We start from the raw sequence: 17,044 nt of genomic DNA, 5'->3' as shown, positions 1-17,044 counted from the left end.
TAAAAAACAGATGTATTTAATTTGTTGTAATTTTAATCGAAATGGAATATATGTAATATCTCAATACAGCAACTAACTCCCTCTTAATTCAATTTTTAATAAGTATAAAATATTTATATCATATCTATATAATTTTTTATATATTTTGTAAATTATCAATAAAAAATAAAATGAATTTTTTTCCTATAAATTGAATAAGTGTACTGGAATTTTCAAACAGATATGCTTGCTCTGTCATAAATATAATAATTTTATGTTGTCAAGAGCATTCTCGCGTGGGACTTTTTACGAACTTCGATCAAGAACAATTGGTCGATGTATGTTGCAAGACATGAAACCAATTAGCAAGTTTCGGAGCGTGATCCAATCTCAAATTGCACAAGACCGCATTGTTCGCGCTCGCTCGAAATGCTTGACTGAAATATGGTTCAGGGTTACGTATCCCATGCGAAACTCTTGAAAAACACATAAATCAGTAAGGATTATAAAGAACGTTGATTAAAACAAAAATATGTACATATTAATGCAACTACAATCAATATTACCAATGTTGGAGCTGTCAGATACTAATGTGACTTAAAAAATAGTCAAAATTCCTCAAAGTGGCATTTATAACTAAAAATATTAAGTTTTATAGCATAATTAAATTGAAGTAGGTCAAATCAAATTTGTCGAATAATAAAAGGGAGTATACATATATTAATTTTAAAATTGTTTAAAAACTAATATTTTTTTAAGTCATTTAAAAAATCAATAAATAAAAGCTATTAATTTTATATATTTCTGTATTTCTGTTATATTACAATTTGTAATTAATAAATGTCTCAGATAATTAAAATTATTTTTATTTTTCAAACGCACTGGAAATTAATAGCTCAGAAAAACAAGTTACAACGAATTAAAGTTAATCTTAGAAGGAAAAGTTGTCGCGTAGGACTATTTGTACAATTCGCAAAATAATAACCCTAATAACGATATCGAATCGGTTTCGAAAGCTAATCGGTAGTACCGAATACCGGAGAAAGTACACAGTTAAAAGCAGAATAAGAAATGCAGAGACAGGAAATAACGTATGCTATATTTTCCGCATTTATTTTCTCTCGTACAAAAAACTATCGGAACTCGCGAAATTAACGAGTAGCGTGTATGCGGCATTATCCAAGTTATAGCGAGAGAAAATACGTGTATATCCGGCTATTATCCTCACGAGTCTCGTGACTCTTTGTTAGTGAAATTTACGAACGACCGGGAATCCCGTTCAAGGTAGACCGCCTTCGGTCGGCTTCGGGTCGGTCCCGGGAGCGGTCCGTCAGAGATTCTTACGAGACGACCCCCAGCTTCTCTCCGCGCGTTCGGAGATGATATTCAAGTTTGTATGCGCCATTCAAGGTGCATACAAACGCGACTTAAAACGTAACCCGATCGACCGGAGCGTTAATTCGCTTTTTAGCGAATTTGAAACGTTAACGTGTGTTAACAAGCGCGGAACTGGATACACGTATTGCATTGTAACTGGCGCGATGTATATTGAAACCGCAAGCGCTACGTAATTGGAGATAATGCCTTAAAGGCGGCGAAGTACCGCGCGACTCTCTACGACTGTGTAATAATTGCACGATTATACACGTCCGTTCGATGACGAGCGCCATCAGGTGACGGAGAAAATTAGGGGCATCAATCCACTTGGAAGATCGTAGGCTGACGGTAAACACCGGACGTCCCTTTCTTTTTCTTATGATGAGCGATCGAAGTTTTCCTCCTGGCGAAGGCGAGGAGGCGTGCAGAAAATTATGGAGATTTGCCGGACGTAGATAGAGCAACGTCCACCCCGTGACGGATACTAATGAGTTTGCGGTCGGGTTCTAAATCTATGGTAGGTCACATGGAACGTGAAAGTACATCGTAAACCCTGTGTTGTTGTGCTGTGTCGTCGAGACATCGTGAAATAAACTGCATTCGGGAGAAGATATATTTCTTACTGCCACTATTCCAATTTATACGAAAACACCAACATAATGTGTCCTAATCACTTGTTCTAGAGTAGAATTTATCGTCACGCTACTTTAAAAATATGGAAAGTTTACTCGAAGTGTATCTGAGTATTAAATTGTTATTATATTATTGTTATTATATTATATTAGTGTATCTAAATTATAAATTGATAAGCATAAATCCAAAGTTTTTGATAACATTGGAGGAAAAATATATCGTCCATTACTGAGGAAAGACATATGTATGTGCGATGCTTTTTATACAAATAACAAAACAAATGCACGAATTTCATATACAAATTGAAGTAATACTTGTTCCAGATCATGTTAGGATGTAAATATTAAAATATTAAAAATTGGATAAACCCATTGCTAAGTAATATATCAATAATTAAAAATCATAAAAACGTTTTCCAAAATAGTTGCAAAAAAAGTATTCAGCTCGTATTTTATATATAACAAATTCGAATAACAAGTTCAATGTTTAAACAGTGATATAAATGTTTAATTATATATATAACTCAATATTTTAAAAAATATAATAAGAAATATTTTTAAAAAATATCCATTTAGGACATTAATTTTTATCGTTTCATCAAAAATTTTAAAGGTTATACTAAACAAATGAATGGCGCTAGATCCACCCATGAGATTCAAGTCATTATACTGCAGTTCTAAAATAAGCGTCGTCCGTGATTTGAGATCGCAATTAACGATAATTGCACTATTGGTTGTGTAGTACCTATACTAGACGCTTCTGCTTCTTAAGGCAAAGAGGGCTGAACTTAATTGCAATTATAAATCTAGATCAGTACCACGATGTGTCAGTTTAATTACTTTGGCACTGTTTACGTTCTGTAATTGATACGTTTGCGCATTTTGTTTGTCGAAGATAATGAATTTAACGGAACACCTTGATGGATGTTTCCGATCTAAAGTAATTTGCCAGAGTAATTTAGACTAAAGAAGTAGATGATTTAATACTCGCCATCCAAAGATGTAAGAGCTGTTAACAAATGTTTGGTAAAATGTTTTTTTAACTTTTAATAATTAAATTAATTATACAATGGGAAAAAATTATTCATTTAACTAACTTGAACTTCAATTCAAGTATTTTATGTATTTTATATATTTTATGTACTTAAATTAAACATATAAATACTTGAATTTAAAAAATTTAATAAAGCTGAAAAATTTAGTCAAATTGACAACTTTTTTTTAGTATACACGTAAAGTTACGAAATTTTGTTCTTTCACTGAATTATATATAGATATATGCATTAATTAATAACTGTAGGTATAACAAAGTCTGTATGGTAAACAAACGACGGTGAAACAACGGAATTTTAAGTTTTCATTAGGGATCCTCTTAATATTTGATGGTTTTGTTGCATCGCGTGAGTCAACATTTCTCCCTGCCTCTCTGGCAGAACAGCATCGCACGACTTGGCGCTGGCAGCCTGAACTTTAGCCAGACTAAAGGTCGTGTATCGGATACGTGCCCCACTGAAATGCCTTGCGAACAATCTAGCCAAAAATAGCGACCATCAGTCCATGCTAGACGCAAGAATTGAGGGTATTATATTACAACGTTGATTGCTTGCAAATCGACTTTTCCATATAGAGGTAGAATAGCACATCAATTCGTGATGTATCGCCATGATCAACAGTACTTTGGATTCGCGCACAGCGCAGAATATAATATTATTTTAACAATAATGGAAATTACGAGAAATTCACACTTATATGCAATCAAGATTGTATCTTGTAGTTGATTCTAACATTTTTTTATAAATTTTGAATTTTTTCTTGAAAAAAGAGGAAATTATTAAATATTGCGGTTCTCCATATTTCAATATTGCAACCAAAGTAAAAGTTTTATCAAAGTGAGATTCACATTTAAAGTTAACTGAACATTACGATTTCATTGTCTATCTACTTCCGTGAGATTTATCTGCTTCTTACTTTCGATCCATCGAAGCTATTGAAAATCGTAATTTTTATCAAAGAAACTTTCCCCTTGATCGTTCAAACAATCCACGGTTGTAATTTTATCCTGCAACGATCTGTATATAGAAATCCCTTCCGTCTGTCCCGCTATTCATTTATGTGAAAAAATCGGATTCACGATATGGAATGATTCCGAGATTTCATCCCGAGAGCAATATCCGCGATTAAAAAACTCTCGTAACGATCCTCGCGACCCTCGTTAGAGCTGGAATACCTTAATATCCGCTTGCGACGCGCACGCGGGAGAGCGTTTTTCTCTCCTTTTTTTTTCCCATCCATACAAGCAACTTCGATTACGTCTCCCGCGTAACTTCTTTACGATCCGCGCGCGAAGCGAGAGATGTTACGCAAACGCGGACGTAGAAAGTCGGACGATTAAAGAGCGAAGCTCCTTCTCTCTCCGCGCGACGACGATCGCCCGGAGAGTAGGAGAGTGAATCGGAGTTTCCGTGGAGATTTCCCGCGCGTACACGTTCATTTACGCACAAGTAACAGTTGGAAACGCATCGCGCTGCGTCCGCATGCGGAAAACTCGCGCATCAGCCGTGACTTTCCTTTGTCGAAGACGAAAGTTGTGAATCGGACGAGTCACAGCGATCACTCGAAGGAGGAAGTGAGGACGCGCTTCCACCCAGGAAACGTCGGAACTCATTTTCGTCGTTGATTAAATAACGCCTCCTCGCGTTTCTCGCAACTTATTTCCTGCTGAACCGACACGATTCCACGGGAGGAGCGCGATCAATCGTGAATTCGGGTGCCTTTCGCCGGGAAGAGATCGCCGATCGTTGGCGCAAATAAAATTGCTTCATAAAAAGTTTATTATACTTATCGTTTTTATCTTGTAACTTTGGCTTTAAAATCTAGATCCACTGTTTACGGTGCTGATGAAGAATTTAATTATTTTATTCACATTTTATTATTCAAGAAATGATAACGCAAACTCTCGCCAAGTATACATATGTGCGTATTTTTATATAATAGAAAATATTGCCGTGTATTTTTAATAGCAAGAAAGAATATTAAAAACAAATTAACAGTCGTATTGTTAAACCGCGATTCAGAAAAACAAGTGGAAACGAGTGAAAACAGCTACCAGTTTTGTTTTCAAAGTTATAGTAGGTCAATCAAAGTAGCTAAAAAATTAAAACTAATTACTGATCTTTCTAATATATTAAAATTTCATTAAAAATAACAATAAACGTAATATTTTGTAGGTTACTAAAAATATAAAATATTTATATTTTTATTGCAACATGCGTCATCAATACACATTTGCAGCAATTATTATTTTTACTGCATTATATTCAAATATAACGTGAAAGATTTTATTGTATCAAAAAATAATGCATTAGTAACATAGAAATAAACAAACTGCATCAGGCCTTAAAGGCCTTAAAGAAATTACCGTTCTGAAAATAAAATCTCGAAGACACGCATAAAGTAAACTAATTTCAGATTAGATGTCCATTCGCATATCGATAAAACCGATCGTGGCAGTATCCCGATACCTGTCTCCAAGAATATAAACACCCAGCAAGAAGATGCAATAAAAGCGCTTGGCGTCGGGTATCCGATGATAAAACCGATCCTCCATCCGCCGCGCGCCATGCGATATCGTCTTAGATTCGTGAGAGTTAATTACTAGAGGATAAAGAATTCGAAATGTCCCGTGCGGTTTTCGCAAAAGAAATCTCAACAAGAATTTTCATCGGAACTGACGATTGTGAGAGCCGATCCTACTGCGCGTCAGTGGTTGATAAAGCGAGAAATTATTCGCTAAGTAGAGATTGCTGCTAGTCCGGAGACTGGCAAGGGACATCGTTCGCGATGTCCTTATCGCGACTTATTAACGCTCGTGTTGAATTCCGCTTCATTTTGCGCTTTTCAAGCTTGGTAGTCGGAGCAACTATGCGCTGACACAAACGAGAAAATCAGCCGAGAACATTCCGCGCGCAAGATGAGCACCCGGAGAGCTCCCCTGATCTCGACACGCTTAATGGTGCGGCCTTGCGATTTGATCTTATCGCCATTGAAGCTGCATACGCGTATCCGTTTATAAGGTGTCCCCTCGCCTTTTTGAAAACCGCTTGGCGCAAAGACTTACGTTATTGCAAAAATAATGTGCAATTTAAAATACGTGTTGTATTCATTTATGTATAAGTTACACATTTACGTATAAGTTATTTACCGAATCAGTTCTTGTAATAAATTTGATAATAAATTCTTATTAACGATTGCTTTTTTGGATTTATTAAATTTATGTCGTTCGGCAGAAAGAGCGCACAATATTTTTGTATCAAAAACTAATAATTATTTACCACTTGTGTAAACTTACCTTTTACAACTTCTCGTAGTGTCCTCGTCGTCAGCCGGTGCGCCTGCTCCTGAATCCTGAAAAATAACAATCCTTATTTAACAGGCGTATACTAGGGAATAAGTACGCTAACAAACTAAGTTTATACTTTGAAACTCTTATCGTAGAAAATTCTTTTTCGAAGCTAAGAGTCCCCCAAAATCTCCAAGAATCACGCTATTCGCCGATTCTTCGAGTTATAATCCACGAAATTATCAATTAACAAGGCGCGGAACTTGGTGCCTACTTCCTCTTTTCACTTTCGGTCAATTTCTGCTACAAACAAAAACCGTCAAACAGACGGCATTAATAATTTGCAGTGAAAGCGCTAACAAAGGATTGTTGCCACGAAATTACGTCAATACCAGCTCCATGACAGGGAAATACGGATAAGCCTTTATTCGTCTCCCCACCCCCCCCTGAAGATAATTGAGGCATCGTGACAACCACGGTGAACGGCACGGAACGCTGGAAAGTACAGTCGTATTATACTTGAAGACAATGTTGTGTTTATAAGCTACCGAATAAAATTGCTATCGCACAAACGCTCAATTCGAAAGTTTATTACAGCCATCCGAGGAATCTTTGTCGACAGTACAAACAACTCTGCCCTGGAAAAGTAAAGTATAGAGAGACAAAGACTATCCGCTTCCGGAAATTTAACCTTTGATTCTCAACACAATAAAATTTTTGTAAAGCATTAATTTCATCTTGTTAATTTTCCAATTAATTTTTAACCAAAATTCTTGAAAAAAAAATACCCCAAAAATAATGCTTATCCATAAAAGTCTTATATAAATTTTTTATTCAAGAAATAAATCGCTGAAATTCTTCATTTTTCTAGCTTTATTATTTTGAGTATCAAGAATAATTGCATTATGCTAATAAGTATATTAGTTATAATATTTATCTAATTACAGTAAAACTGACAAATATGTATACCTATATAAAATATTTGATAATACAATACAGATAGAAACTTTTGACATTTTTAAAGTTAATGATTTAAATTAAAAGTTAATACATAAATGTACTTAAAGTATCGTTTTTTAACGATATGAAATACGCATTTTATACACGTTTATGTAATACGCATATAAGTGATAATCCCATTTATTGACACAAGTTAGTACATCACAATGGAATTTATAGTCCTGTTTTATATTGCTTTCCGTATATATAACGCAGCGAGACATTTCCACGCATCGTTTAGTCGCACGTAGGCTTCCGCGCGTGTTACGGAGTGGTGGCTCTTTTATTAATAAAGTGCATCGTAAATATCAAGGATACGAAGAGCGCGAATCCCCACGTTGACGCACGGTCACGCAGAAAGCGAACCCTCAAAATCAATAGGCGACCGTGCGCTCAAGGCTACCCCTCTCTTAATGCGCAACGAAAAAAATGCAACTGGCCCCTTCGTAGTAAGTGCACTTCGCTATATGCAAAGCGAACGATAGGGCAAACCCTTTCTGGTCCCTTGAAATTCAAGGATACTCGAGGATACAAAGTGAATTGTTCTCGAAAGCATTTTTGGCACGTGTAAATACGATATTGAGCGTAAAAATTGCACTTCGATCGTTTAGAATCTGCGCGTCAACAAATGAAAAATCGTGCTATCGAAATTAAATATAGATATATTGTAATCATCGCAAATAAAATAGTGGATCATGTCTTGAAAGTAGTCTCCATAAAATTTCAATTTGTACAATTTTTTTTTTCACCAAACGTTTAATATGTAATTTTTGTTTATAATTGATTGATGGATTCACAATATATCGAGTCACTTTGAATAACGAATTGTTTCAAATATGTTATTTGAAACCAAGATTTTTTTTTTTAATTGTAAAAATATTAAAAATCCTGCCTCTTATTTAAAAACTATATCATTCTTTTTGTAACTTTTTCATACTATTATTTCAAGTTATTTTCTGTTTTTATATACAAACACAAATAATTTTTTTTTTAATTTACGACACCCAAGCACTTTAAAAAAAAAGATTTTTTTAGACATTCGAGACTTCAAAAAGATACATTTTCAAGCGTTTAAAACTTTACAAATTTTTCAAACTCTTTCAACAATTAACAATTTTAAATATTCAATGTATTTTACATTTTTACATAATAAAAGTATTTAAAGAAAAAGTAAATTCTTATCACCATTGATAAAGAATAAATAAAAAAATAAAATGTACATCAATATGTTGTGTTTTAATACACTAGAAACTTCATTATAACAAGAAAATAGACATTGAGATTCAAACATTAAAATTAAAAAAAAAACACTCATCAGCATACACTTTAAAGAACTTCTCCAACGAGAGTATGGAGTATGCAAAAGGCGACATCCTGCAATTATCCTTGGAAAAAGATAGTTTACAATGTACTACCGCGGTCGTTGAGAAAATTGATCGTGCGAGCGTATAAAACAACGAGCGCTATTAACAACGCAGTACAATTTTCCTATCCTGCCTTAGAGCTGTGATGACTTAAAATAGAACCTTTCATTTGCTGAAAAGAAGATTGCACCTGACCACGAGGGAAAGAGATACGACGAGAAGAAAGGAGCAGTGAGCAGAGGCTCTGCAGCTTTTTAATTGTGGCTTTCAAGGCAAACTGAATGCATTGCGCGATGTACAAGTGAATACACCGTTTACTTAAGCGTTTCAGTAATCGGTTCTTTATATTAAAATAACAGAAAAATATCTATCAAACAAAATATGTGTTGATAAGAAGTAACTTATTCCTGCCTCAAGTCAAAATAGTTCAATACTTACGCGATAATTCTTAGATTAAAAAACAAACTATTTTGACGTCTACATGTTAGGATTAAAAATATTTTCCAAATGTCTGAGGATCTTGGAAAATATAACATCCGCGTGAAATAATTTTGAGATACGATTTCAAAACATAAGCGAGTGTTGCATTCTTTTTTAGGACGCTTCTCAACCATCTTCACTTTTATCTCACAATAAACAAGGGGCACAATTCTAAATACACTCGAACGAGTATATAGAGTAGCCTGAAAACAGTGGCCTACTTATATCTTTTTAGTCCTTTCTTCGTGAAGAAAGTACGCATATGCAACCAGAAAATCAGTAATTCCACCTTCCCGGATAGAGATAAAAAATTTCCTGAGATATTTAATACTAACTGTTTATTTAGTTAGTGGTATATTAATTACTTTTGTTTTAAGTATTAAAAGCTGTTGTTAGTGCTCAATATAGTTAATACTCAAGTAAATAATTAATTACTAATCAAATAAATACTGTCGGTATTAAATTTCTCGTCTGCAAAGAGACAAACTTGTAATGCCTCTCATGCGAAACCAATTGTAATCCTATTAATAATTCATGAAGATATAATATAAAAATATCATGAAGATATAAAACACGTGACGTGTCAAAATCACGAATGATAGATGACAGAAGCGATAACTAAGTGCTCAAAAACACGTGCCACGTGCGAGAGAGATGATGAATTATTCGGAATTCTATTTCGAGTTATATAATTGCACGGAAGTGCTGGCTGGCGAAACGCGGATACGAGATTCGATCGCGTATGACAATGTTGTTCGAATCATCTCACATGAATTATCTTGCGTTTCTCCCTTTGTACGTATCAGCTGTCGTGGACGCATCGCGCCACGCATCATGCTCATCATAAACAGAAATAGTGATCACATAGTGCACGGTTGATTTTGCTTTCTCACGATGTATCCATGGGAAATTCGATGACTTCTTTTAAAGATTGATATCATCTTCACTAAAAATCAATATTATCAGTTAAAATATAAAAATTATTGGCCTCAATTAATAAATAATAGTATTAAATATAAATCTATTTCGAGATCAAATAAAATATAATAGCTTAATCGATTCTTTATTTCATGAATCAAAAAACTCGTAATAATCTATCGACTTTAATGTTAAAAATAAAACTTGCAATTACCATCAAATTTGCGATAAATAAAATAATTAATTGCCAATATATCAAAATGATACTAATGGATATCGTATATATTATGTATTTTTAGAATAATAGCTTTGATTACATTCAATTTTTTAAAACTATTATTTTAACTATTATTTTTTAACTAAATGTAGACACAAATCAAAAATGCAATAGTATGCCACGCAATAGTACGATATTATTCATAAACACAATTTATTATTCATGTGATAGCTATCTACCAGAGAATAATTGATTTGATCTAATCAACGCGATAAAATAATTAACATTGATATAAAGTCGTTTTTTTTTTAATTCTAATTAACTTTTTACTTTTTTTTAATGTAAAATGCAATTTTGTAATTGTTCTACATGAATATATTTAATTTAAACACACTGCTCAAGAAATTAAAAATTATTAAATTCATATATTACATTTTTTATAACAATTATTTACGCCATGTAGTAATGTGTTTATATTATTGAATTAATTATTATTGTATAATGGATAGCAATATATAAAATCAAAATTTTTAATTTTTTTTAAGTTAAACTTGGTTAATGCGTTGCTAAGAACTATAATTGGGTACGCTCTATATTCCACTTATTTCAATCTCATTAAATCAACGACAAAAAATTAGAACAAAAATAGAAGGTTTTAAAGAATAAAATAGAAATCATTTTATCTACTACTATTATTTACTACTTTCCACAAAGCGTTCTGCGAATTTTAAATCATAAAATAGACAGCAGATATGCAACACTATTACAAAATAAAAGCTTAATTTGATAAATTGGATTTTATACATTTTAGATGTCGAAAGCTTTAAAGAAAATTTCATAATTCGAATAAACACCATTTTTTAATCGAAATTTACGCGTGCATCAACATGTACATTAATCTTAATCCTATCTACAGCTTTTGTAGTATCGCTCGCTCAGCAAGTCTCCTTTTTAGTCTGAAAAAGTTGACGCATAGCTGAGCTAGAAAAATTCGCTTCGACGCCCTTATGCGGTTATACTAATTGACTGACATTGCCATCCACATCGTATTAAGAAAATATAATTTAAAATGTTACTGAATATGTATGCGTTGTAAAGCGTTTTAAAACATTTTCGATTTTCTTTTAACAAAATTCATGTCATGCAGCATTCACCGTAATTACGTGTCTAAAAATACGTAACGATGGTAAAAGAACAGAGGTACTCTCATCAACGTGAGATAGGAATTATTTCTGGGTTCTGTAATGTACTTTCGAACAATGTAAACAAAGTGCGCATAGATTAGTATTACAAGTGAGTACGTGTCAATTCATTTTAATGCTTAATTATACTACTGTACTATTAGTGAAACAAGAATATCTATTACAGCTTGTATGCGATAAACAATGCAGGTAATGAACACGCATAAGAATTTATGTAAATCAAGGCAAAGACATCTGATAAATATAATATATTTTTAATCATAAATATATGTTTTTTTTTTTAATATTATTATTTTAAATTTTTAAACAATCACAAAATAACTTCAAATAAAAATTTTCATATATAGATGCATTACATGGGAAATTATATAATTACGCGTAAACAAATATTTATAAATTTTAAAAGAGATAAAATTATTTGGTTATCTTTTTCTTTTTAATCTTATAGTATTAGCGATTATTTTAAAACTCCTATTAATCTTTTATCATATATATAAAAAGTTTGAAATGGAAATGGAATTACATTTATAGAAGATAAAGTAAAGATGAAATGTACTGCATGGCCAAATTGCAATTTTGTCACCGAATTAGGGTCAATAGTTCAACTAAATTCGAATGTAAGAGAGCTGCGCAGAACACCGCGATCAATACGCAGTAGAAAATGTTAAAAAACAATTTTGAATAACTTAATTTTGTTTTATCTCAAATTGTAATTAATGCAATGTGATAATTTTGTGCCTTTGCGTGCTAATATATTCAAAATATGCGCGTATTCATAATGTCGTACGCCATTAATGTGACTTTCCCTACTCGATACGGATTTGCGTGTTGCTTTTAGTATGCTGTTATCATAAATCTTGATTATCCTCGAAGAAAAGCATGTGATTAATTCGACTAACGATCGTTGTTCACCTCAATTATCTCCTACAAAAGTTGTACTTGTCTCTACGATCTGTTTCTTCTAATCAAAATCTAATTTGCTATGTTACGAATTTAAATGTGATAAATTCATATTATAACAAAATTTGCCTGATAACTTATCAAAATAAAAAAATTACTTAAAATTGAATGTATGTTTATAAGCAAAAGTAAAAGTAAAAAAAAGTTCTGAGACACGAATATATAAAGTTTGTTGTACTTCAAGCGATTTTAAAAGCAATAGAAAAAATTACTCATTTACACTATTTTTACTATACATATCACATAACGTAGGATTTTATTTCAAGGATGAATTCTTTAACAATTACACAATTAATTTTTCTTGATAAAAATAACTGACATAATTATCTTTTCCAAGTAATCTCTTTGCAAAAATAAAATATAAAGATAACATCAAAAATAAATATAGATATAGTAATATCTTATAATCATATAAATATAACACATGTATAAAAAAAGCAGTACTCATTTATTTTCCAGTAAACTTTAAGTAAATCAATTTAAATTAAATCTTCATTGTTTAATCACACGATGAGTCATTCGTGTTTGTGAAATTATTTTTCATTACTTACAAATATGCACAAGTTATATTAAGTGATTTTTACATATACTTTAACATCCATAGAAAGTATCGTAAAATTGTATATTAAAAAAATTATGTATAAGTGTTCCTAATTTCAAAGAAAAGTGCGCAGGACACGAATAACGTGCACGTAATTGTGTGTTTTGACTTAATATTAAAAGTTTTTTTAAAAGTTTTGGAAAAAAGGAAATTTCTGATTGCTATATTTGCTAAGAAAAAATTGATTTCAATATGGCATCTATTCGAAAAATGAGTTACAAGACACAACGGTAAAATACATTCCGAATAACAATAATAGCTCTCTCTATTGGACTTTATGAAATTATAATACTTTAAAGATATCATATTGATGGGGCGAAAGCATCGATTATAGCCCGTAAGCGATAAATAAATGTAACAGTCACGCATGAGAATTAAAAAATCGACTCGCCTTCTGGGCTCAACTTGTTTGCCAGAATAACGACCACGGAAATCACTAACGCACGGAATGCAATGGCATGATTTCTAAGACTCGTGGGCTTCGCCCGGGATAAAATCTTACTTTTGCGATGACCTGGTCTCGCAATTGCATGACGCGTGCACCACACGCGACTCTTCGTCCACGACGACGAGGTCGCCGATTGTCGCCCCCGGCGCGGAGTACGCTGGACCACGGTCGGGATGGCGATGGCGGTGGCAGGCCATAGTGTATGGGGCTTTTCAACACAATCATGTTTCACGTGAAAAGTTTTCTTTGTTGATAACGCGTTTCTCACGCGGCGTTTTTTCGCGCCAGACAAAATTCGTCAGGTAAACCGCGATTACGAATCAACGCAATCGATTATTGATCTCGGATGTGAATGATTTCGCACTGATAATCGAGTGTTTAATTATAGTTAAATATACCGCACAAAAATGTTATCAATATACATATATACCCAACGTTTTAACTTGCAATTAGCATTTTAAAATCCATTCATCTTCCAACACAGTTCGCGTAAAGAGTGTGTGACAATCGGGAGATGGATAACTATATAAGTAATTTTTGAAAACTAAAAAAACGTAAAGCGAGAGAGTGACGCCGGGCCAATTGAATAAATTTTATTTATATATATAAGTAAAATCAATCGCTTCAATCAACTGTATAAAAAAATCGTTTCAGAATCAACGGTATTAAAAAAGTAAATTCAATTTTTCCAATTATCTCTCTCGATCAACTGTATTAACTACAATCCGGCATATTTCGGCCAAATACCCAATTTACATATATCGTCTAACCGGATCACGTTAACGTGACACAGTGGTTCACGCTTTTCTTCAGTTTCGCAGCGTGAACACGAGAAGATAAAGTACACCGAATATCTACTAGCAGCACGAGCTGTCGTCGTACCGTCGACTGACGGCGGACTGACTGAACCGTCGAGATCGCGTCGAGGAGGGCTGTGAAAAATTAAAAGAGAAAGAGAGCGCCCCCATCTCTCTCTCTCTCTCTCTCTCTCTCTCTCTTTCTCTCTCTCCCGCTCACTCGCTTCGGGTCGAGTCGGGTCAGCAGCACTCCGCCGAGACGACGTGATCGTCACCCCTTGGCAAGCGCGGGATGAAAACGCCAACGAAAGGTCGCGCCGAAGGTAGCCATGCGTATTCGAGGGGAGGAGATGGTTTAAAGAGTGCGAGGGAGAGCATTGCGAAAAAAAATAAATAAATAAATGAGAGACGAGTCTAGTTGTTCGCAATGGCTGAATCTTTGCCAAATAAGTTCATTAGCGAACCCTGTCACTTGCACCGTTCTGCGCCGGTGCGCACAGCTTACTGTACACGAAATTGTTTAATCAGGTAATTCTTGATTGTATTAACAATGTTAGTGGATTTATATTAATCGTATAAACTGTAGCTGATTCTGAAAAAGAGCACATGAGGTCGAAACATCATGTCATTAAATTCTTCACTTATAGAAAAAAGTTATTATTCTCGTTAACTTGCTTGTCGCGGCCCTTTTTGTATTATTATTTTTGTTTTTACATTAACGTGCTTGCAGTTTTATTGAAGTTATTTAATGATAAAAGTATTAACATGCTCTTTTGTCATTCTATCTTTATCGTTTATTAGACGTAAAACAAAGAATGACATAAAATCGCGCTCTTTAAAGCACTTTTGAATACGAACCAAAGTATATAAATACATACTCCTGATCGATAAAATACCAAATGTTAATATCATCACATTTCGACATAGAGGAATATATTGAATATTTTATCGTGCTTATCAATGATAATGTTTTTGGCGTACTTGACAACCGTGTGAAAAGTTATCTTGAATTAACGTTCTAAAAATTCAGAACAAATTTTTAAGTTTTAATTCTATTCCTAAATATTTTCAAATTATATCATTATCATCATTATTATAATATTATGCGATTTTACAATAAAAAATCGAACATTTGACAGTATCTTTATTCATAACATTGAAGTATTAGATCTTTGCAACTAATTGTGCAATATAATTCAACGATCGATAACTCTGATAACGAATCGGCCGATCACTCGATTGATCATCAGCTGCAACAAACAAAAAGCAGCTTGGACAAAGCAGTTTCGCAGTTCGGCTCGTCATCATTGCGCGAATTCTAGGAAAGGGAAATCACGAAAGCGTCTATCGTACCTACTATCATCAGCGTAACGGAAGGGCTTAATCGTTCATCAGCCGCTCGTGTACGACAAAGGAAAAGGAAAGGAAAAGAAAGAAACAATAACTCTCTCGCGTTCTTCCACTTTCATTCGATTGCGGTACTCGTCGATATCGAGAAAGTGCTACTGCGAGCATCAATAAATACTCGGAATCGCTTTGACAATTGAATGCAGAGCCGCCTTGAGAGAATAAGCCCTCCCCTCCCCCCCTCCCCCCGGATCTCCTCCATCTTTACCGATGACGATCGTGTGAACGGAAAGCGAGAGCACGCGAAGCGGGGAAAACAAAAAGTCGCGGTAACAACACAATCTCCACGCGAAACTCGACGCGATCGGAGCCGGAGCCTTCGCGCGCGTATCGAGGACAAGAGCGGCGGAGAGCCGTGGAATTCCGCGCGCGAGCGTACGAGCGGACAATCCGCCTGTTCCGTCTATACCTACATTTGTTTACCCTAGCGAATCCCTTTGTCTCGGCGCGCTTTTCATGCGTCGGCGACCGCGATTCCTAATCGCATCTCGCGAACTCGCAGACGAGTCAAGGGGGCACACAATTTTCTCTCTCTCTCTCTCTCCCTCTCTATCTATCTTTCACGATTCCCTTTTTCGCACTGGCTGTCAGTGCACGGCCAAATAAGGCAGAGGCAGAGCCGGTCGAGCTCCGGCGAGCCGAGCGGAGCGGAGCCAGGCGTCGTCGTCGCGCGGAGGTCGGAGCCGCTCGCTCGGAGCGACTCCAGGGCGGCGATGTAACGCGATGCCTTGGAGGCGGCCCTACGCTCGACGATCGACACGCCGACGGCGCGCGGCGACGCGCCGGCGTACGCGCGCGCGGCGACGACGACGACGACGACGACGAACGCAGAGGTGGCAAGAGGCATGCACGGACGAGATTTAAGAGAACTCACCGAACTCTGCGGGGAACTGGACACGCTCGGGGATCGCTGCACTGTGACCAACGCCATGGTGTCGCGCCGGCACCCGCCGCCGTTGCGCCGTCGTCCCGGCGGCCTCGGCGACGCGCGGCAGTTAACGCTCGGTCGACACTTGTTATCGCGCGCGCACCGTTACGTTCGCGCCGTCAGGAGCGCGGAAAACCCGTCATTTTTCGCGCACCTCTGACGGTAGCACGCTCGCGGCGGCCATGTTCGATACAGTCGACGGCGGCGCACCGCGCAACGCGTACGCTCGCGCCATCGCGCGGTTACCCCTCGTTCTCTATCTCTCTCTTTCTCTCTCTCTCTCTCTCTCTCACTCTCCCGCTGCCCCCCACACAACAGACGAGTGACGCGCGTGATACGCGCGCGAATCCGCCTTATCGCGCGCGGTGACGTCACGCTTCCGAGTTTCCCGCGCGC

The 17,044-nt window shown here is 35.6% G+C and overlaps 1 protein-coding gene across 2 annotated transcripts in view; it reads right to left on the bottom strand.

Annotated features, from left to right (window-relative positions):
* LOC105831818 (protein phosphatase Slingshot homolog 2) overlaps nucleotides 1-16,810 on the bottom strand; it is a 134,649-nt gene extending 117,839 nt beyond the window's left edge. The window contains exons 1-2 of one of the 2 annotated variants that reach the window (XM_036283118.1): nucleotides 16,595-16,810; nucleotides 6,337-6,392 (exon numbers count right to left, since the gene is read on the bottom strand). In XM_036283118.1, coding sequence (XP_036139011.1) covers nucleotides 6,337-6,392; nucleotides 16,595-16,651 — 113 coding nt within the window. In that variant the 5' untranslated portion in view covers nucleotides 16,652-16,810. Of the gene's footprint in view, nucleotides 1-6,336; nucleotides 6,393-13,570; nucleotides 13,742-16,594 lie in introns of those variants that run through there. The other variant, XM_012672240.3, reaches the window with a different exon arrangement.
* Nucleotides 16,811-17,044: the final 234 nt, after the last annotated feature.

The sequence above is a fragment of the Monomorium pharaonis genome, chromosome 2 (assembly GCF_013373865.1).
Source record: "Monomorium pharaonis isolate MP-MQ-018 chromosome 2, ASM1337386v2, whole genome shotgun sequence".
Classification (NCBI taxonomy): domain Eukaryota; kingdom Metazoa; phylum Arthropoda; class Insecta; order Hymenoptera; family Formicidae; genus Monomorium; species Monomorium pharaonis.
The sequence above is the reverse complement of the archived record's forward strand: the minus strand, read 5'-3'. Positions and strand labels throughout refer to the sequence as shown.